Below are 22,873 nucleotides of genomic sequence, written 5' to 3' on the forward strand. Positions count from 1 at the left end.
AACTAATTTACTTTAACAGTACTCAATAATTTAACTAAATAAAGTGCGGTACATATTACATATCAAGGAAAGTCCACGAATATTCAAGACGTTCGTACATTTATTGAAACAGCGGAAACAAAAGTAAATAAGACTAGCAACTAGAGGTAGCTAGCCTGCCAACTTCTATTCATCTAATGCTAATAAAAGTCATCGTCAGGGTCTTCTACGTAAACCAATTCATACTCTTCAAAATCTGCAAAAATGGTAAGAAGTGGGTTGAGCGACACATCGCTCAGTAGGTCATATTTACCCCTCTGTTGGACCATGCACTCTTGGTTTTATAGATACATATACAAATATAAGTATAACCCAAATCGTTTGCATATCATTCACATCTGTAATTTTGAAAGCAACGTCATTTGTAAAGCAACCAGCAGTAAATAAGGACAAACAATTTAAAAGCATCTTATTGATAGTTGGACATGAGAAATTGTAAAGTCATAAATCATTTCGTCTCAAGTCACAAATCTCTTCATATATATTCGTAATTCAACTCATATCAGTTCATAAGCCTCATTTCAAATCAGTTCATAAATCATTCCATATCAGCTCATAAATCATTCTTTCAGATCAGCTCATAACAAATACATGTAATGACCGGCTACTGAGTACTCAGCCTAGAGATTAAACCCCTTCTAGGTGGGCGATCAATAAGTTCCATGACTACCGATTGGTCTCATTCATATTTGGGTCAATCGGCCGGACTCTATACCAGGCTACCATGACCTTGTCAATCGGCCGGACTCTATACCAGGCTACCATGACCTTACCAATCGGCCGGACTCTATACCAGGCTACCATGGCGATTAGACAGGACTATAGCCCCTACCGTCTATTCCATGACTGCTCTGAGCTTTACTTGTCAAAATTCATTTCATATATCATATACATAAATCTTTGCTTTCATAAAAGATTCGGCTCATTTTGTATATAACAGCATATCAAAACTTTTCAAATAAGTCACACGGTCCATTTTTGTATGGTAAAATATAGCTTTCATAAATATCCAAGTAAAGCATTTAATCAAACACCTTTCGAGTCAACACAACAAAATAGTATTGAAAACAAGGATCTCATTTTGCACATTTGAAATCTCAGAAGGGTAAGTACCACCTACCTTTGTTTGGCTGCTCGAGTGGAACTACCTTAGATCCTTGTATCGTACCTATCAAATGCATAGGTTCCCTAATTAGTTGCTACTTCCTATAAATGCATAAATATACAACCTCTAAGTAAGTACAAGATTCATATCTAGACCATTATATAGACCCTAATAGCATTCCCCTCAAATTGGACGATTTCTATTTTTGGAAAGTTTCCTAATTCGGAAAGTTTCTATTTTTAGAAAGTTTCTTAATTTGGAAAGTGTTCATTTGTGAAGTTTCCTAATTTAAAATGAAATAATTTATTCATAATCCCGTTTACTATCTTGAGTATTATCTTACTATACATATTTATAATTTATAATTATTCATTATTATTATTATTATCGTTCTCGTCGTCGCTACTTTATTTTATTACCACTTATATATCTATTTGTTAATTAGTTACTATTACCTTTCACTTTATTTCCACTTTTAAGCATGTGTAAGTATTATTATTATTTATGTATACATGTACATATATATATATCTATATATATTGACCTATTATAATTATTATTGTCTTAGTTTATTCCACTCGTATTATATTTGTATCTTTGTTTATATCCTTAATTTACTTCCTCCATGCCCATATTGTTATTATCCTTACTATTATTGTTTATTAATTATTATTTACTATTATTATTATTATGATTATGATTATTATTAATAGTAGTGTTATCGTCAGCATTATTATTTACTATTATTATTATTATTATTATTATTATTATTTTAAACGTTTCGTTTAATAATTTAGAATTTATCTCACCTCATCTACATTAACCTCATAAGGCTAAATTAAGATATCCTAGATTTTTCTTTAAATATCTTAGACGTAATTAATTAAATAAAAGTTTTACATGACCAATACTTGAATTCTAACAATTTCTTTAAATTGGGTCCTGAATTTTAATACCCATGATCACCTATAAAAATGGACTAGTTATATTCAAAATTTATTTATTAAATATTTATTTATTTTATTTTATATTTGGTTAACATCTAAATTATCCCTTTTTCCTCTTCGGGTGAGAGCCATGGTTGGCCAGAAGGCCAACCATTTCCTTTTAGACCATGGTCGTCAGAAACCATTTGTTTGACCAAGGTCTGGCAACAACATTCCCTCCATTGGTTGGCCGAAAAGGCCAACCATTTCCTATGTCCATTGTCGCCAGCAAGTGCTGGCGACATCGTCTTTCAAATTTTTTTTTTTTTTTGTTTTGTCTTGGGTTGGCCTTTCGGCCAACCCTTGGAATTCTTCCTGTGGCGTTGCCTCTACAACGCCTGGCCGAAACAGAGCAGTGGCAGCCGCCGCTGCTCTTCCCTTTCTTTTTTTTTTTTTTTTTTTTTTTTTTTTAAACAGATTCAAACACCCTATAATATCAGGGTTAAAATCAACCCCCCTATTCCTATTAACCCAGATACGAATCTTATCAAAACATACATATCTACACCTATATAGCAACGATACATGCCCATAAAATTATTAGAACAGTTGATACAACTATTAAAACTTAAAAGAGAGGTTCTCTTGTGTGAACTCGAGACTTACAGGTTTAGGTGCCTAGTCGTCGGATCGATTGACGGTGTTGCCTGCTTCTCCTTCTCTCCTCTCTGACGGCTTTTGCTCTAGGGAGGTAGACGAAAGAGAGGTAAGACTAGAGTTATTTTTCTGTCTAGGGTTTTAGTAAAATTCTAACCCTAGCAATACTTACTAATAGGTGGCTTGAGTCAGATTTTTACTTTATTAGAGCCCATTAGCCCGTCCTACAATTACTTTACTTTATTTTTTTCTTTTACCTAGCAAATTTTATCTTTTTAATTAATTGGAAAAATTACAATAATGCCATAACAAAATAGGGGCCAAAAATCGCGGGTTTCACATTCTACCCCCCTTACAAAAAGTTTCGTCCCTGAAACTTACGTTCCTTGATCGAACAGATATAGATAATTATTCCGCATGTCCTCTTCTAACTCCCACGTAGCCCCTCGTGGTGTATGGTTCGTCCATTGCACTTTGATATAGGGTATAATTCTTCTCCTCATAACTTGGTCCTTTCGGTCTACGATCCTTAAAGGAACTTCCTCCACTGATAGGTTCTTCTTCACCTCGAAGGGTTGGTCTTCCAAAATATGACTCGGGTCTGATACGTACTTTCTCAGTTGGGAGACATGGAACACATTATGTATCCTTGACAAAGCAGGTGGGAGAGCCAGTCGATACGCTAGAGGTCCAACTCTATTCAGTATTTCGTAAGGCCCTACATATCTCAGATTTAACTTGCCACCTCTTCCAAGTCTCATCACTCCCTTGGTAGGGGATACTTTTAAATATACCTTTTCTTCCCGTTGAAACGCTAAAGGTCTCCTCTTTGAATCCGCCCAACTCCTGTTTCGGTCTTGAACTACTTTTAATCTTCCCCGAGTAATCTTAATTTTCTCTAAAGTTTGTTCCACCAAATTAGGGCTAGTGATCAGCTTCTCACCTAGCTCATCCCAATATAAAGGGGATCTACACTTTCATCCATATAACGTTTCAAATGATGTCATACCTATACTGCTATGATAGCTCTTATTGTACGTGAATTCCATTAGTTTCACCAACCTATCCCAACTATCCGAGAAGTTTAGAATACAAGCTCTTAGCATGTCCTCTAATATCTGTACAATTCTTTCTGACTATCCATTCATTTGGGGATATAAGGCGGTATTTAATCTTAGATATCAATCCCTATAATCTCTTGGTAAGACGACCAAAATCTAGACGTGAATTTAGGGTTTTAGTCCGATACTACTTCACAATTCATTTTTAGACTAGATATCACATTCTCTCCCCCTTTTAGTGGTTTCGTCCTCGAAACCTAAAAGACATAAATATCAAGATAAGTTAACAAAAATTTCAATGCTCTTGCAATACATCTTGGGAATTATTCCTACAATATCTAAATTGGATTTCCTCATTTAATTCAATCAGGCTTCCGCTGTGCACTCTTATTATCCTCAATACCTCTTATCTTCATATTTATATAGCTTAGATAGACATAATCTCTCTCACAAATCCCGCATTCTAAACAGTAGATTATAATGCTCCATAGAGATCAACCTATAGAAAGGATGCCGTAAACACTAACAGTACCATTTTTTCTTTTGTCACACATTTTATCACAACTTACTTATTCACTATCATAAAATAATCCTTATCTTGATATATGGGTTCCTGCCCACTGTATTTGTAATTGGTGATGGAAATCCCTTATTTTCCTCAAATTTCATATCTATCTAATTTCAAATTCCAGAGAGATCAATAATACATCAAATAGCATCACTCCTATTTTCAGATCTTATAACCTAAGTTATTATACCACTAAATGCCATGGGAATCTTATTTCCTTTGGTCATTTTTTTTTTCCTAACTCAATTCAATTTTTGAAAATATTAATATCTCAAAATCATTTCACAAACTTCTCGATGATACAAAAATTTAGAAAATTTTATACCAAAATTATTGTCAAATTCTCATATTTGAATATAATAACTTTATCATAACTTTGGTAAAATATTTATCTATGTATAGAATTTCGAACTCATACAGGTTTAGAAACTGAAAGTGTTTGAAATACATAAGTCAACTAACTATACTTCTTACAGCATTAGAATTTAGGGTACAAAGAGAATTTATCAAGAATTATTGTTAGATTTTTCTATACAATAAGGAAAAATATATTTTTTTTTCTTTGTAGAATACTTTTATCTAAAGCTCTTTTGAGATTGGGTGGGTATAATAAAAAAAGAAATATTTTGCACAAGATTGTAGGATATAATTATTCAATATAGTTAGTCCTTTTTTTTTATATAGATATATATACATATATATTTAGAAACTATATTTACCAAGCAACTATAAGGTAAAGGTACATATTTAAGAAAAAATTTTGATTAAAACTATTTGTGCAAATAAAATTTTAGTTTCACCGTTTATTCATTTTTAGGGAAAAAGTATGTAAAATTATATATTCTAAGAAATTTATAAAATATTTATTGCCTGATCATGATGTAATAATACCAAAACTAATAATATCAGCTAGTTTAATAAATGTCTTGAGCATTAGATCTAATTATCGTAGTCCTCAAAATAAGTCAACAAAATTCCAAGATCCAACGTGTATTGCTTGCGTTCGATGACATCATACTGTTGATCATTCATACTTTCGTTGCGCACTCTAATTTCCTCAATATTTTCAGTTTTCTCTATACTAGACTTCAATTAGACATAAGATTATCCATAGATCTGACATCCTAAATGATAAACTTGAAATGTACTATAGAGATCAAAACTTACAAAAAGAACACCCTAAGTACCCTTTTATTATTATTATTCTTTTTTTTTTTGTAAGTGTCAATCATATCTAGTAGGTGGGCTTGGTTACCTTTTCAACTTAACATATATATATAGTCACCACTTACTTACTAAAAGTAATCATCATCTCAATACCTGAGGTCATTCCAGTAAATTCGTAACATAAAATTCTAATACCATTAAATGCTATGGAGTCACTTATTTTCTTTTAATCCCTTATCCATTTCATTCCAATTCTCAAAATCACAAATATCTTCAGTATCTTTATACCTACTTCCAACTATTACAACTTGAGCTATAATACTACTAAATATCATAGGAATCTCTTGATCGTTTGGCATCTCCATTCCATTTCCAAAATCATTAATATCCAAGCATCATTTCTGAAACTTTCAGATTATAAAACCTAAGCTCTGATACAACTAAAAAAAAAATCACAGCAATCTCTTATTTCTTTTGATTTATTTATCCATTACCTTTTAATTTCCAATAGACAATACTTCAAATACACATAATATTTCCTACACGTCCGACATCTTAAACGTAGAGTGTACTACCAAAATTACATCCAATAAAAGGACATCATAAACACCAATTGTACCATTTCAACTATTCACACATGCAAATTTTCAAGCCTATTTATTTGGTCACAATTGATCATTTCCTAGGATATACTTCATCTAAAGAGTAAATCGTACCTCAAACTCTGTTATCGTTAAATATTATGAAAATCTCTTATTTCACAATATTCTATCCAACCTCATTCCCATTTTCTAAAATCACTAATATTACAAATATCATTCAACATACATCTAGATCGCATAACCTAAACTTTGATAACATTAAAAATCACATGAATCTCTTATCTCCTTTAATCCTCTTTTTCTTTTCATCTCATTTCAATTCTAAAAACCCCTAATACCTCAAAAACCATTTCACATGCTTCCGGACCATATAACCTAAGCTCTGATACCATTAAAAATGTCACGCCCCGAGCCCGCACGTGCCCGTCACATGACATTCACCGTACTCCCAAGTCCCACTCAGGAATACAAGGCTACACTAACTAATTTACTTTAACAGTACTCAATAATTTAACTAAATAAAGTGCGGTACATATTACATATCAAGGAAAGTCCACGAATATTCAAGACGTTCGTACATTTATTGAAACAGCGGAAACAAAAGTAAATAAGACTAGCAACTAGAGGTAGCTAGCCTGCCAACTTCTATTCATCTAATGCTAATAAAAGTCATCGTCAGGGTCTTCTACGTAAACCAATTCATACTCTTCAAAATCTGCAAAAATGGTAAGAAGTGGGTTGAGCGACACATCGCTCAGTAGGTCATATTTACCCCTCTGTTGGACCATGCACTCTTGGTTTTATAGATACATATACAAATATAAGTATAACCCAAATCGTTTGCATATCATTCACATCTGTAATTTTGAAAGCAACGTCATTTGTAAAGCAACCAGCAGTAAATAAGGACAAACAATTTAAAAGCATCTTATTGATAGTTGGACATGAGAAATTGTAAAGTCATAAATCATTTCGTCTCAAGTCACAAATCTCTTCATATATATTCGTAATTCAACTCATATCAGTTCATAAGCCTCATTTCAAATCAGTTCATAAATCATTCCATATCAGCTCATAAATCATTCTTTCAGATCAGCTCATAACAAATACATGTAATGACCGGCTACTGAGTACTCAGCCTAGAGATTAAACCCCTTCTAGGTGGGCGATCAATAAGTTCCATGACTACCGATTGGTCTCATTCATATTTGGGTCAATCGGCCGGACTCTATACCAGGCTACCATGACCTTGTCAATCGGCCGGACTCTATACCAGGCTACCATGACCTTACCAATCGGCCGGACTCTATACCAGGCTACCATGGCGATTAGACAGGACTATAGCCCCTACCGTCTATTCCATGACTGCTCTGAGCTTTACTTGTCAAAATTCATTTCATATATCATATACATAAATCTTTGCTTTCATAAAAGATTCGGCTCATTTTGTATATAACAGCATATCAAAACTTTTCAAATAAGTCACACGGTCCATTTTTGTATGGTAAAATATAGCTTTCATAAATATCCAAGTAAAGCATTTAATCAAACACCTTTCGAGTCAACACAACAAAATAGTATTGAAAACAAGGATCTCATTTTGCACATTTGAAATCTCAGAAGGGTAAGTACCACCTACCTTTGTTTGGCTGCTCGAGTGGAACTACCTTAGATCCTTGTATCGTACCTATCAAATGCATAGGTTCCCTAATTAGTTGCTACTTCCTATAAATGCATAAATATACAACCTCTAAGTAAGTACAAGATTCATATCTAGACCATTATATAGACCCTAATAGCATTCCCCTCAAATTGGACGATTTCTATTTTTGGAAAGTTTCCTAATTCGGAAAGTTTCTATTTTTAGAAAGTTTCTTAATTTGGAAAGTGTTCATTTGTGAAGTTTCCTAATTTAAAATGAAATAATTTATTCATAATCCCGTTTACTATCTTGAGTATTATCTTACTATACATATTTATAATTTATAATTATTCATTATTATTATTATTATCGTTCTCGTCGTCGCTACTTTATTTTATTACCACTTATATATCTATTTGTTAATTAGTTACTATTACCTTTCACTTTATTTCCACTTTTAAGCATGTGTAAGTATTATTATTATTTATGTATACATGTACATATATATATATCTATATATATTGACCTATTATAATTATTATTGTCTTAGTTTATTCCACTCGTATTATATTTGTATCTTTGTTTATATCCTTAATTTACTTCCTCCATGCCCATATTGTTATTATCCTTACTATTATTGTTTATTAATTATTATTTACTATTATTATTATTATGATTATGATTATTATTAATAGTAGTGTTATCGTCAGCATTATTATTTACTATTATTATTATTATTATTATTATTATTATTTTAAACGTTTCGTTTAATAATTTAGAATTTATCTCACCTCATCTACATTAACCTCATAAGGCTAAATTAAGATATCCTAGATTTTTCTTTAAATATCTTAGACGTAATTAATTAAATAAAAGTTTTACATGACCAATACTTGAATTCTAACAATTTCTTTAAATTGGGTCCTGAATTTTAATACCCATGATCACCTATAAAAATGGACTAGTTATATTCAAAATTTATTTATTAAATATTTATTTATTTTATTTTATATTTGGTTAACATCTAAATTATCCCTTTTTCCTCTTCGGGTGAGAGCCATGGTTGGCCAGAAGGCCAACCATTTCCTTTTAGACCATGGTCGTCAGAAACCATTTGTTTGACCAAGGTCTGGCAACAACATTCCCTCCATTGGTTGGCCGAAAAGGCCAACCATTTCCTATGTCCATTGTCGCCAGCAAGTGCTGGCGACATCGTCTTTCAAATTTTTTTTTTTTTTTGTTTTGTCTTAGGTTGGCCTTGGAATTCTTCCTGTGGCGTTGCCTCTACAACGCCTGGCCGAAACAGAGCAGTGGCAGCCGCCGCTGCTCTTCCCTTTCTTTTTTTTTTTTTTTTTTTTTTTTTTTTAAACAGATTCAAACACCCTATAATATCAGGGTTAAAATCAACCCCCCTATTCCTATTAACCCAGATACGAATCTTATCAAAACATACATATCTACACCTATATAGCAACGATACATGCCCATAAAATTATTAGAACAGTTGATACAACTATTAAAACTTAAAAGAGAGGTTCTCTTGTGTGAACTCGAGACTTACAGGTTTAGGTGTCTAGTCGTCGGATCGATTGACGGTGTTGCCTGCTTCTCCTTCTCTCCTCTCTGACGGCTTTTGCTCTAGAGAGGTAGACGAAAGAGAGGTAAGACTAGAGTTATTTTTCTGTCTAGGGTTTTAGTAAAATTCTAATCCTAGCAATACTTACTAATAGGTGGCTTGAGTCAGATTTTTACTTTATTAGAGCCCATTAGCCCGTCCTACAATTACTTTACTTTATTTTTTTCTTTTACCTAGCAAATTTTATCTTTTTAATTAATTGGAAAAATTACAATAATGCCATAACAAAATAGGGGCCAAAAATCGCGGGTTTCACATTGCAGGACAACTTTCTCTCCACCTCATTAGCTTCAAACCCACACAGACAAACACCGCACTCCATCGAAGTCTACATGTTTCCACCACTGATGATGCCAGCACTGTTGTCGGTTCTGGCAACATTTTTGCACCTGTTTCTGCATAGAGATCCATGGCGGGTAATGGAAACTCTTCCTGCTCTTCTCGAACCCTCAAACCTTTCATGAGATGAATCTTCCTCTGAACCTAAAGTAGCACCAGCTACTACTTCTAGTAGAGATCTAACCATATTCTTGAATAACAGCATGGACTCAACTGTGTTAATCAGTAGCAATGATATCGTGCCTTGAGCCGGACAAGGGAAGTTACAACACACCCCCATAGATGTTCCCCTTTTTTATTTCCTTAAATTATGATGATTTCAAACAACTAGTTGAAACGGAAAATCAAATTCAAAGATGGCAGCAGAGATTGTTGAAGGCAAAGAAAGCAAGCAATTTGTTCAGCACCGTACAACATTAATTAACTAGTAGTCGATGGCATTCAAGAATCCCACCTTCGGACGAGTTATATCTATGTACCGATCGAGACTCGGTGCTCTTTTGCTTGCAGTTGGAATCAGGAACTCAGGAAGTGGAAGTCAGAGGAGACCACCACGTATCCTGGACCCTTTTGCTCTTCTAATAATATGCTTACATATGGCACTTTCAGTGCCAGGACCTTAAAATTAATTGCAGAAAGTTCTTGATTTCAGTACCCAGCGAATGGTATAGTAGCATCAATGACAGTTGGCGAATAAGGCATAGCAATACAAGAAGAAGTAGAGTGTTAATGAATTCAGTTGTTTGACTTGTTGCTTTAGTGCCGAGATTTTGTGAAATTGGAAGGATCAATTCCTTTATCCTTGTAGTATGCTTTCTCCGCATTCTCCATCCTTCTCGAGAACATGGACCATTCTCTTTGACACCTCTCTCGTACCTTGTACCATCAAAAACAGCCATGTATTAGCATTCATTCACGGGACTTAGGAGTTGAAAACAACACTACAAACAAATCCTAGAATGCAATTTCTTTTTTTGAGTTTTGCCTTTGGAATCTTACCCCTCTCCAAGCAGCTTGGCCATTCTCAGACTCACCCTAAAAAACACAGACGGGAGAAAGATATATTTATTCCATGTTTACATGGTGAACAAGTCGAATCAAATAGAGGTGATTGCAAACAATATATATACATATATATATACACATACCTGGTTCCCTAGTGAAGGAACGGATTGGTGAACAATCCACTGAGCATCAACAATTCCAATTTTCTCATGAGCAGGCTGCAAAAAAGCGTAACAATGTACTTTCATTGTAGCGAAGGCAATGTAGCTCCATAGTAAAATAACAAGCAGGATTGTCAACAAAGTTGTAACTGAAAAGTGAAAAGCACCACTAACCTCGACACATTTTTGGACCCCAAAATCAATGCCCCAACCATGGACCAGGTCATTCTGAAATTCCCGCACAGCGGAAAGATGGTATAATATGCAGTCAGCAAAAGCAGAGATGCTAAGGACTTTGTCTGCTCCAATATCCAGGAGAAAGTATTACAGAAACCTAAGGACTTGAAGCTCCAAAATGATCGTATACCTGAATCATATGCCACACGCAGCGCCATGCGTCTCGAGTAAAGACGGGAGCCATGATTTCCACAAATCTGCAAACATGTCATCTTCTCTAAGCACATAATTCTAATGTCAGCTCAAAAAGGGAAGTGCAATCCATAAGAAAAACAGAAGCACTGATTCATACGCTGCACACGGAGGGAGATGGGGATCAGAGCACCATCCCGGTCTCTCCGTTGTTTCTCTGATCAAAGGACAAGAACAATTAGGTGGGAGATCATGACAACAGTAATATAACATTCAGATAATAAAAAAACATTGGCATTTTCAGCATTACTTTTTGACGAATTGGACTGGACAACAGGGAGATAAACGAAAAAAAAAATCCAATTCTTACTTGTGCACTTCGCGATCTTCTCTTCTCTTTGTCAGCTGCCAAGTTAAAACTCCAGTAGGCTCCAAAGCGGGCTGCGAAATTTCCAATCCATGCTTCTTAACAAGTTTTATATATCTGGAAACAGCTCATCATATCAATTATCGGGACTACTATCCACTGACTAGGATTTCGCGCAACAATTACATACTTACTCTTCGGCATTGAAATGTTCAACTCCAAGGTCCTCATCCCATATAAATATGTATTCATAGGGTGCAACAATACTGGGGTGCAAAAATCTTTTGGCATACCACCTTGTACGAAGTTGAAGTTTAAGAGATGAGCCAATTATAGAAAACCAAACAGAGGTACATGAAAAATTATTTGCTAGAAGCTGCTAATATGTCAATCATTTTCTACCATTTTGTCTGTTTAGGAACACTGACATGGATAGCCCGCTTAGACCACTCAAACTCATCCCATTCACTTGTTTTGCCATCATAATGGAACAGAAGTACAGTAAAGTTATCTGAAAACTGTAGGGAAAGATACGATTAGAAAGGAAAACATTTCTGAGACGGGGCATATGGAGGCTGGGGAAGCAGAAAGATGTACACACCTTTTTCACAGCTGCATCAATATTATTCTTCTGATCATAGCCGACAGTGAAGCTCACCAGATATTTCGGTATGTGGGTTAGGTCCTATAATCACAAATTCATTCGCAGATTAAATGTGGATAAAGACTCTAGTGTGTTTGTCTTTCTACTACTGATAAACTCTTTAAGATGCTTTTCTTTAACTATAAACATGGCGAAATGATGAATTGAAAGATTTCTTAGCAGAAAACGTTCATGCATGTTTACGTGTTTATCATTTTCATGTGCTAAAGGGAAAAGGCCACATAACAAAGCATGAAGTCTTCTGACAAAGCAGTTCTAGGGAGCTGGAAAGTGAATGGGGTACCGTACTCTACATTTTCTTACCCAAATATGTCATCACTCGTACTCAAAACACAATTGGTACGATAGTAAACAGCACAGGTACGAAATTATGAATAGGATTTGCATTAAAGCACTTACTTCACTAGGTTTGCCGGATAACCTACGAGGAAAGAAGTCTGACTCAATGGCGAGAATGCCTGGAGGTAATGTTTCTGCACCTTTTGGATTTGAGGGGACCCACATCTGAACCAGATAATCGGGGAAGGAGTCGTCAAAAACTAAACTAAAGTGTTCAGTTGTAGTCTTAAGATGTCCATTTGCAAAAATCGCTCACCCATGTCAAGTAGAGAGTATGAATTGTCCAATCACATATTCAAATGCAGGAGCTATCAATGAATTTCCAGCAAGAGCAACAACAAATGAAACAGGAATTTTGAAGTCTTGTAAATCACCGGTTATTATTTTGAAGTTGAACTGAGGACTTGAAGATTATGTATCAAGTACTTGGAGCAGGCAATGAAAATGCGTTTTTAGTGCTATGGCACAAAATATAGGCTACCACAGTGTCATTCCCAATTTGTTCCGCAAACATACAGGGAATCATTAACAATTTGAGAATGGAAGAGGAGCAAAATTATTTTTCGTTACCCAAATCCTCAAGATAACTACTATGCAATGGAGCAAGAAAAAAAAAATTACTGTGGGAATTGCTAGGCATCTAATGCCAAACTTTTATGGCTTTATAATCATGCTGGGAATTAGAAGATTAGTAGTACTTACCTTTTGTAGATCACTCATGTTTTGACTTCTACGTGAATTGTTTTCACTCTCAATGAGGGGAGACAAAGCATCTCCACAGATTTGGCTAGAATTACTTCTAATTTTGTTCCCAACATCTGAAAATTCGCAAAATAAGGCTGGATGTGATATTTAGCTGCCAATTGCAACAATAACCATTTGTCAATCTCAATTGGTAAATTGCACCAGGCCATAACTATCAAGAAATCAACCAAAGCAAGCAAGCAAGCTGTTACTAGAAATGCAGGCTAGGATAGTATAGAAGGGGGAGGGGAAGATAAAGATAGAAATACTCTGAACCTTGGTAAATGAAAGTTTTGGGAGTGAGACTCCAATTAAGAACCCAAAAACCGATCCAACAAATACGGCAACTAGAATTATCATGGTTTCATTTGGCCTTCTGACAATCAAACTGGAATGTAAAGAAATAGTCAAATAGTTATTGAAGAAAAGGCCTGGTTTAGTCTCAAGTTTTGGCAAGTAACTCGGTCCAACTAATGAGTAACTGCATAAAATACAGACCTGCGTCCAGAATTTCCCATCTTACACATCAAAAATTGAATTGGCTGGGATAATTGCCAAAAACAGCTTGTAGCGGCAGTCTCTGCTTGTGGCAAATAAGCACCAGAACCTATCAGGAGCAAGTTATAGTAGATAACAGAATTAGAGGACTTGAAAGGAGGAAAGAATGCTGAGATCTCCACAGTCGCTTCAAAAGAAAACAGAATCTATCTCCAACACAACTCAAAATCTCCAGAAATCTCGTCAGAACTGAAACTGAGATGTCAAAAAGAAAATAATCTCAATATCTCAAAGCCAAAAATATGAAAAAGAGCAAAAGCTTTTCTATAAAGATCACTTACTGAATTGTCTTGTTCATTTATACCAATAAGCCCAGAAAAGTGCTAGTATATACTGAAGCTAAGTAGAAAAGATTACTAATAAAAACCAGTAAAGGCTGAACCCACGAGTTTCCACACTCTTTAACACCCTCCACAAGCAACTCATCAGTTACTACTGAAGCAAGCAATCAGATCATGTGCTATCTTTGACAATCACGGCAAGAATTCATCGATCCAAACAAAGACTACTTTTTTAAGCACAATTAGTTTCTATTCACAACTTGATACCTACAAAGACAAGCCACCCGGTAGCTAGCAAGCTCCGTTCGACTCTACTCCACATTCAAACCGTCCATATGACATACCGCTCAGGTTCAGACCCTTGAATTTTAAAGTTTCATAAGGGAGAAAACTTATAAGAAACATTCTGTCTTGCTTAGTTTAAAGGTAAAGCAGGACTTAGATGAGAGCGGAATGCCTTTATCTCCACCTGAAGGCAGTTCAAACCAGTAAAAGGAAAAAAAATTCTAGCCTAATTATACTACTAGCTATTTCCTCTGTTGCTCTGAATATTTAAGCAGATAAAATAAACTTTCGTTCATCCTTCCATCCATTGGCAGAAAAAGCAAGCTCAACAACGACAAAAAATCATAAATTTAACGCATTCATACGAGTGTCATGGAATATCAACGAGTATAAACATGAAAATTATGCATAGAAAAACAGAGAGTTAAAACGAAGGATACTTAAAAGTCACAAGGAAATCCCAGAGAGATCAAAAGTATGAGTGATGTGAACCCGGGATCCCAGTCACAGTTTCAAGAATAAAACGCGGCTTGTCCAGAACCAACACTGTAGAATCTGTATGGGGAAAAAAAAAATCGTCAAGCAACAAATGGGAAAGACTAAGAAAAACTTGAACTCTAGACTAAAAGCTGAGATAATTCAGGATAAGGAGCAAAAGGTTACACAGGCCGTTTGGTTCATTCGGGAATCCAATCGCCATTCGCCAAGGTAATCATAATAAGTCCTCCCCTTCCTCTGCATGTTTGGCTCTGGAATTGGGATGAGCTTCGTTCTTCATTTTTTTTCCGTTTCTGAAATATGTTGGCTCAATTCTGCTCCACTCCCCCAACTATACGGGTGTCACTTATTTCGATACTCATTCCTGAATCCCATGCTCCTAACCGAAACTCTTCTTAAACTAGGCGAACTAGAGAGAACGGGGATTCAAACTCCCATTCTATCGGTCATAAGCATTTACGAGTAGTTTATTTTCTGTCGAGTTAACACGCGTGTTCAGGAAACTTATTTCCGTTTCTTGTTTCTTTTCTCAGGTTTATGATAGTTGGAGGCAATTAGCTCTCCAGATTGCTTCAAAACATGAAATTGAAGGGTTAAGATCATCAATAGACCAGACCAAGAATGCGTTGCCTTGACTGTAAAAGTTCTTCAGTTTACCGACTAATGTGCGTATGAGATTTGGCATTCTTTCTCTGTGGAATCTCACATGATAGAGCCAATGACAGGACTTTGAGTATTTGACACCCAAATAACGTAAAAGGAACGATGAACAAAGAGAGAAAAGTTACATCTTGGCAAGGTCAATACTGGAGAGTATGATATACGGCATGAATTTCAAAAGCCTCCATTTTAGCAAGTGACCAAAATACAAGATGCTAGATATATTTAGATATTAAGATCTTGACTAAGGATCAGTTTCCATCCGGCTGAGAAATAGGGCCTATTTAAGCTGTACACGTATCATGTTTCACCATGTCATGTTGTATGTTTCCTCTTACAGTAGTCCATGCATTTGCATAATTTGTAGAATTCACGAATAACAACTGTCTTTTATACTTGAATTTTCCCGTTTGATGACATGTACATTTCTACAGCAAAAAAAAAAAGAAGAAGAAGAAGAAAGAAAGACAGAGAGAGAAAGAGAAAGAGCATATTTGAGTGGATCCCTACAAAATTTCATTATAAAGAATTATAACTACAACTAGATACGTATAAAAAAAAATATGTCGAACTTTTCCTCTCAAAAAATTGGATGGTATTCTTTGTACAAGTTAATTGTGTCATCCTCTAATGAGATGTGAAATTGGAAGGATCAATTCCCTTTCCCAGGTAGTAAGCTTTCTCTGCATTTGACATCCTATTTTGAAACATTGCCCATTCTTTTCTACACCTCTCTCGTACCCCTTGCCACGGAGCTTTGCCATTCTCTGATTGACCCTGGCAAAAGGGATTTAAAAGGAAAACAGTTAGTCCACGACACACGTTGATGCAGTCGCATCTTTATGTAAAGGACTGCCAAAGAAGCTTATTGCACAACCTGGCTCCCAAGTGAAGGAATAGACTGATGAACGATCCACTGAGCGTCCACAACACCAATTTTCTCATGGGCAGGCTAAAAAAGGAAAAGAAATTATTTTCAACTTTTCTAAGAAGTTAGCTCCAGAATGGTCCACAATCAGAATAAGTAAAAGATCCGGCACAAACCTCAACACATTTTTGGAGGGCAAAGTCAAGGCCCCAACCATGGACCAGGTCATTCTGCAATATACCAACATCAAGACGATAAGTTATGCAGTCAGCAGTGCTAAGCAGTATAGTAAAAGGACGTTTCAAAAAACAACTACAGAATCTGGACTGCATGCTCCATCATGATAATTAAAATACCTGAATCATATGCCACACACAGCGCCATGCATCCCGAGAAAAAACGGGAGCCATGATCTCCACAAATCTGTAGACAGAAGAGGATAAATATGTCCTATTATCCAGTTGCATAAACTTCAAACTAAGGTGAGCTTCAAACCAAGGTGAGAAGAGAGTGATTATGAGTACAAAGGAATAAAATACATACGCTGCACAGGGAGGGCGATGGGGATCACTGCACCAGCCTGGTTTCTCTGTTGTTTCTCTGGATCAAGGACAAGGCTTATAGATTAGAAAAATTGATGAATGTATATCCTTTAGATGATTAAAAAACATCAGCATTATCCTAAACAAGGACCCGACAGAAAGATAAATGTGGCTGTTCCGCTCTTACTTGTGCACTTCTTCATCACCTCTTCTCTTTGTCATCTGCCATGTTAAGCCTTTATTACTAGGGCCCAAACCAGGCTGGGAAATTTCCAAACCATGCTTCTTAACAAGTTTTATGTATCTGGGAAAGAGCTCATGTGTAAGTGGGCAAGCATGTAAACTTTTACTACCACTTTGACTAAGAATTGTGGAACCAGATACTCACTGTTCAGCATCAAAATGTTCAACTCCGAGGTCCTCATCCCATATAAATATGTAATCATATGGTGCAACAATGCTTGGATGCAAAAATCTTTTTGCATACCACCTTGTTTGAGATTGACGTTTAGGATGTTAGCCTAATATAGAGAAACCATATAGAAGTATATAAAAAGAATTTGCAAGTGCTTCATTCGTCGACCATGTCTTACCATTTTGTCTGTTTATGAACACTGACATGAATGGCCCGCTTAGACCACTCAAACTCATCCCATTCACTTGTCTTGCCATCATAATGGAACAAAAGGATGGTAAAGTTCTCTGAGAACTGTCAGAAAGAACACAATTAGAGAGAGAGAGAGAGAGAGAGCCACAGAGGCAGAGGGTAGTGATTAAAGAGAAATGTTTACACACCTTTTTCACAGCTGCGTTAATGTTGTTCTTCTGGTTTAGGCCAACAGTGAAGGTGACCAGATATTTTGGTTTGTGAGTCAGGTCCTATGAGTACAAATGTGCTTAGATGTCAGATTAATATCACAGAATTTCAGATATTCTAAGATTCCAGACATTTCTATGCCTAAACAGGATTTACATTTGAAAACTTACTTCGCTTGGTTTGCCCCATAACCTGCGAGGAAAGAAGTCTGACTCATTTGCAATAATGCGCGGTGGTAATCTTTCTGCACCTCTTGGATTTGAGGGGACCCAAATCTGAATCAGAAGACAGGAGGTAGTTAAAGCATGAATGTCATACGGCAATATAAAAGAATCACGTTCAAAAATCTGCCTTCACATGTTACATAGATGGAGATCAATGAAGTAGGTAGATTAGGCTCTCCAAGTACATATTCAGATGCATAAGCTTTACATGCTTATCTAGCAAAGGGTGTTATCAAGCAACATCATTAAAATTACGATCGCAGGCTTCAGAATTTGTATACAGCCAATGTGATATTTGAGCTTGAACTTCATTTTGTTAGGCTTGTTAATCATGCTAAGATTAGGAAGACAAGTAGTACCTTTAATAGATCAGTCATGTTTGGGCTTTGAAGGGAGTTATTTCTGCTCCCAATCAGCGAAGGCAGAGCATCTCGGATATTTCGGCTAGAGTTACTACTAAATTTGTGCCCAACTTTGGAAAAATCACAAATAAGACTGGATGTGATATTTAGCTGCCAATAGCAACAATGAACATTTATCAAGTACAATTGCTGAATGAACATGGATTCAAAACTAAACAGAAAACACCTAACGAGAAAAGCCCCAAAAGAGCTGAAGATGAGGGGAGTGGGGAGAGAAAGGGAACTGAAAATAATAGATTAAGGTAGAAACAGTCTGTACCTTGGTTAATGAAAGTGATGGGAAAGAGAATCCAACTAAGAATCCAAAAAGGGATCCAATGAATACAGCAACAAAAATCTTCATAGTTTCATTTGGTTTCTTGGGAAGCACACTGCAAGAAGCAACAAACTGTAAATTACCTGGCTTGGTTCCGTTCCACGCCAGTGGAAAAGGCCTTAGTTTAGTGCAACTACAAAGTAACTCAGCAAAATAAAAACCTGCGTCCAAAGTTTCCCTTTATATATAGAGATTCTGAATTCATAGTCACATGGAAAACTTAGTTAGCTGCCCTAATTCCCTAAAAAGATTTCAGCAATCACTCTGCAGCAGGAAGTGAAGTATACTTAGGGTGATTAAGCAAAACCTGAAATCATCAGAAGCAGGTTACAGTAGATTATGGAGTTTGAGGAGTAGGAGGAAGGAAAGAAAGGTAAAACCTGCAAATGGTGCAAAAGAAAAAAATAAATTGAAAAGAAAAAGTATCTGGTTGCATAATCCACTTATCATTGCAGATTAAGTTCACTATTTCCAGTATAATTAAATTTCTAGGCAACTCTCCCACATAATCACATGTAATAGTGCCCTCTTCATTTTTTGTACCAGTAAACCTAGAAAATACTCTATCAATTCTGAAGCTATTTGAATTTTACTAACAAAACCAGAAAAGCTTAAATCCAAAAGTTCACAGCAACCATTAATATCAGTGCTGAACCCCTCGGAGTTTCTACACTCAATACCCTCTACAAGTAACTAATCACGCAACCAATTAGAACATGTGCTAGCATTGACTATCACGTCAATATTACAGTCATACACAAAGACTACAGGTTTTAGGCGCAATGTAACTCAATTCAACAACTCGATACCTACAAGAACAAGCCACCATCATTAGCTTCACTGACCCAACTTTATATTCAATATCTCCCCAAAAGTATTCTCCCCCCCCCCTCCCCCCCGCCCTCGGAGCCTCCAGTTTGAAGTCAATAAAACGACTGTTGCAAATGGAGCCAGAATTCTCTTTGCCTGCACATAAAGTCAGCTCAAACCAAACGGCTAGCCCAAGAATTCTTACAATTTTACTTCGTATTCCTCTTTGTTTTCATCGACGTGCACGCAAATTAATCAACTTGCATTCATACTTTCGTACTAGAGCACCAAAAGCATACCGTTTTTGACATCAAAGATCACATTTTTAACGTATCAACATAATTTTTGCAACAATTAAACATGCTCAGGCACGTTAAGTATGCATGCTAAAAGGAAGAATGGGTTAAAAGGGTAGCCAAAACTAGCAAGAAAAACCCAGAAAAAGATCATCTAAAGCTGAAGAAAATCAAGCAGGGGATCACGAGAAAATACTTACCGGCCAACTGAAAGTTTTGAGGGAAGAAACGTGGGCTCTCCTGACCAGCACAAATTGTGTTAGGAAGGATGAGGAATGAAGAATTTGAAACTGAAAAGGAAACAAAAATTCGAGTTGAGGAAGAAACAAATTGGTCAGCTTTTATGGAGGTCGCGTGGAACAGAAATAGAGAGGGAAAAGGAAGAGAGTTAAAAGAATTAATGTTGGGTATTCCATACTATGTAGTGGTAATTGTTTTTATGAATTTGTTTACTAGTCCCACTGGATTTTGGGTTTAATGAATTTTCCTCAATAATAATTAGTAGTATTGGTTCAGTCAACAACAACCATTTTTAGCTTGATACCTACCTGTTGAGGGGCTTGGAAAACTTAAAAAATACGTAAACAAACAAAAAAAATACTCATAAACAACAGAAAAAGGGGAGGCATTAAAGTTTGGTTTTCATTTTGTAGTTTGTTATCTCTGGGGCCTTGGAAAAGTTAAAAAAAAAATAGACGAACAAACAAATATACCATATAAACAACAGAATTCAAACAAAGTAAAGTACCAGAACTTGTTTTTATTTTTTATTTTTTTTAAAAAAAAAAAAGAAAAAGAATAAGGGAGGGCATCAAAGTGGCAATCCAGAAAGGCCGGCAAATCAGGTGCAAATGGACCATGTGGTTGTTTCCTATTGGACGAGCTTAAAGTTTTGACGTTTTTAAGATTGGATTCTTATGCCCTGCCCAGCATCCATTGGCTTAGCTACCCGGCTCGTGCTTGGAATCTACTACTAATATCTCAGGTACTCGAATTTGATTATGCTTCTATTTTAGCTAGGACACTCGAATTTCCTTGTATACTTCCATGTTAATCTTGATTATGAATCGGATTTAATTTGGATATATGTATTTGGAAAAAAAAAATATTTTATTTGCGTTACAAATTCAAAATAAGGAATCTGGGACGGAATTGAAGCTTTTTGGTAAAGTAAAATTCCTCTGTATTTTAAAAGACAAACCAAACCATTTTGTTTCGCTTTAAGACATTGTATATGCTTCCATATGCAGCGTTCAAGGATTTGTAAGTTATTTGGGATATTTTTACTGTAGCACTTTTTGTGATGTGATGTATGTGAGATAAAAAAATATTTGGAAGATAAAAAGGTGTATTGGAAATTGTAAAGATGATGTAAGCAAATAAAATTGGGAAAATATGAAGCAATCCAAACAAACCAACGGTGATGCATGCATAGTTTTAGCAAGAAAAAGATCTTCTCAGAAGCATATATTTTGTGTAAGGAAGCAAGTTATATTTATCTAATCTGGCAATTAGTACGAGTGTCAAAGTAAATAGTTCAAAAATTCATTTTTTTTATTATGTCATGAAATTAAACTTTATTATACACTCGTAACTGATACTCCACTAGTTACTGCATCAGATAGATAATAGTGGCAAAAAATAATGAATATTTGTGTAAGAGGTTCAAAAGTGATGATGAATTAATGTTGTGCTATAAAAGGAGTTGCAACGCTTTTCAACATAAAAATAAACCAATTTGTTTGTACCAATTAATTATGGCTACATACCAAAATTAAGGTAGAAGAAGACTTCGAACCCCTCCATTCCCATTGCCAAGTCTAGTCTTTCTAGCACTCCTTTTGCCATTAATGCTTAATTGAGACTAAATTCCTATCTTATGGTTTCATTGAATTATCCAAAATAGTCTAGACAGCATTCAGTAGTGTCTGACGGCCTAATAATAGTAAGAAAAATAAAATAGAGCTGTATTTACGGGTCAAATGTTAATGTCACGAGTCTTCACGCTGAGTTCTAAAGTATTTGACTTTTGAATTAGTTTATAATGAGAATATTGACCGCTGACGCGGTTCGGGGTTGGCCGTTGCGGCCGCCGGTAATATATGCGCGGTCGCCAAAGTAGAAGTTTGGTAGACCCAACCGCACAAATAGGATACAGAGAATTGTAAATTTGGTCCCAAATCCAAATGTTTGGGGGCGCGAACTCTTCTAATTCTTAAGGTTTGGAGAAAAGTAAAAGTAATTCAAGATATTTCAATTACTAAACACATTTAGACTATATTTGGGGTTGAGATGTTTTTTGATTAAAAAAATATTTTTGGATGCTAAAAGTGATTTTGAGGCATTTGGTAAATATCATCTTACAAAATTAGGAGCAAAACTTTTAACTAAAGTTCAAATTTTTAGTTCAAATTTGGTACTTTTAACATAGGGGATAATATCAGAAACCTCCCTTGAGATTTCTATTAATATCACTTGGCACCCTTGAGATTTTAGAAATATCACTTACCTCCCATATCAATCGTAAAAAGATTATAATAACCCTCATTTGACACATTATTCACAACATATCAAATAAATGGAGCTCAAAATTTTTTTTTTAAAAAAAGAAAAGAAAGTCATTTTCTTTTTTTTCCCTTCTCTCTCTCCATCATTCTCTCTTACTCATATTTTTTTAGATAACTATGAAGTATTTTATTTGTAAATTATAATAAATCAATTTTTGTTTATCTTTTACTTTTTATAATTATGGTAAAGTGGGATATGATTTATTTGCTTATTTTGAGTTGATTTTTATAATGATTGATATAGTTTAATGGTTTGAGTAAGGATTGAGAAGATGTTGGAAAAAAATATAAATGCATAAGAAATCGATTTTGACCGTATAGAATGAAATTGATGCAAG

At 35.3% G+C, this 22,873-nt stretch overlaps 2 protein-coding genes and 2 long non-coding RNA genes across 10 annotated transcripts; all 4 read right to left on the bottom strand.

Annotated features, from left to right (window-relative positions):
• Positions 1 to 6: 6 nt before the first annotated feature.
• On the bottom strand, positions 7 to 1,321 carry LOC140021597 (uncharacterized). Its single transcript, XR_011825487.1, has 2 exons — positions 1,160 to 1,321; positions 7 to 235 (listed from the first exon to the last, which is right to left on the bottom strand). It is a non-coding gene; the product is annotated as an uncharacterized lncRNA (long non-coding RNA).
• A 5,290-nt stretch (positions 1,322 to 6,611) lies between these two features.
• LOC140021795 (uncharacterized) lies at positions 6,612 to 7,926 on the bottom strand. The gene is made up of 2 exons (XR_011825777.1): positions 7,765 to 7,926; positions 6,612 to 6,840 (listed from the first exon to the last, which is right to left on the bottom strand). It is a non-coding gene; the product is annotated as an uncharacterized lncRNA (long non-coding RNA).
• Positions 7,927 to 10,158: 2,232 nt separating this feature from the next.
• Positions 10,159 to 15,859, bottom strand: LOC113717819 (uncharacterized). Of its 3 annotated transcripts, none has more exons than XM_027242634.2 (16): positions 15,179 to 15,859; positions 14,956 to 15,070; positions 13,890 to 13,998; positions 13,668 to 13,779; positions 13,350 to 13,503; positions 12,708 to 12,812; positions 12,246 to 12,329; positions 12,047 to 12,162; positions 11,839 to 11,940; positions 11,648 to 11,761; positions 11,438 to 11,494; positions 11,276 to 11,342; positions 11,083 to 11,136; positions 10,891 to 10,965; positions 10,742 to 10,777; positions 10,159 to 10,618 (listed from the first exon to the last, which is right to left on the bottom strand). In XM_027242634.2, the coding sequence occupies exons 5-16, from the start codon at positions 13,365 to 13,367 to the stop codon at positions 10,499 to 10,501; spliced, it is 948 nt and encodes a 315-aa protein (XP_027098435.2). In that variant the 5' UTR covers positions 13,368 to 13,503; positions 13,668 to 13,779; positions 13,890 to 13,998; positions 14,956 to 15,070; positions 15,179 to 15,859; the 3' UTR covers positions 10,159 to 10,498. The 3 variants fall into 3 exon arrangements, with proteins under 3 accessions (XP_027098435.2, XP_071928887.1, XP_071928886.1); XM_072072786.1 differs by having other exon boundaries at positions 13,890 to 14,144; XM_072072785.1 differs by having other exon boundaries at positions 13,890 to 14,144; positions 14,231 to 15,070.
• A 307-nt stretch (positions 15,860 to 16,166) lies between these two features.
• LOC113717818 (uncharacterized) lies at positions 16,167 to 20,563 on the bottom strand. Of its 5 annotated transcripts, none has more exons than XM_072072782.1 (14): positions 20,169 to 20,563; positions 19,024 to 19,126; positions 18,806 to 18,917; positions 18,484 to 18,636; positions 18,071 to 18,175; positions 17,879 to 17,962; positions 17,677 to 17,792; positions 17,472 to 17,573; positions 17,271 to 17,387; positions 17,085 to 17,141; positions 16,898 to 16,964; positions 16,718 to 16,771; positions 16,551 to 16,625; positions 16,167 to 16,450 (listed from the first exon to the last, which is right to left on the bottom strand). In XM_072072782.1, the coding sequence occupies exons 2-14, from the start codon at positions 19,065 to 19,067 to the stop codon at positions 16,301 to 16,303; spliced, it is 1,236 nt and encodes a 411-aa protein (XP_071928883.1). In that variant the 5' UTR covers positions 19,068 to 19,126; positions 20,169 to 20,563; the 3' UTR covers positions 16,167 to 16,300. The 5 variants fall into 5 exon arrangements, with proteins under 5 accessions (XP_071928883.1, XP_071928882.1, XP_027098434.1 ...); XM_072072781.1 differs by having other exon boundaries at positions 19,024 to 19,169; XM_027242633.2 differs by having other exon boundaries at positions 19,024 to 19,242.
• Between the last annotated feature and the right edge of the window lie 2,310 nt (positions 20,564 to 22,873).

Source organism: Coffea arabica, chromosome 11e (assembly GCF_036785885.1).
Source record: "Coffea arabica cultivar ET-39 chromosome 11e, Coffea Arabica ET-39 HiFi, whole genome shotgun sequence".
Lineage (NCBI taxonomy): Eukaryota > Viridiplantae > Streptophyta > Magnoliopsida > Gentianales > Rubiaceae > Coffea > Coffea arabica.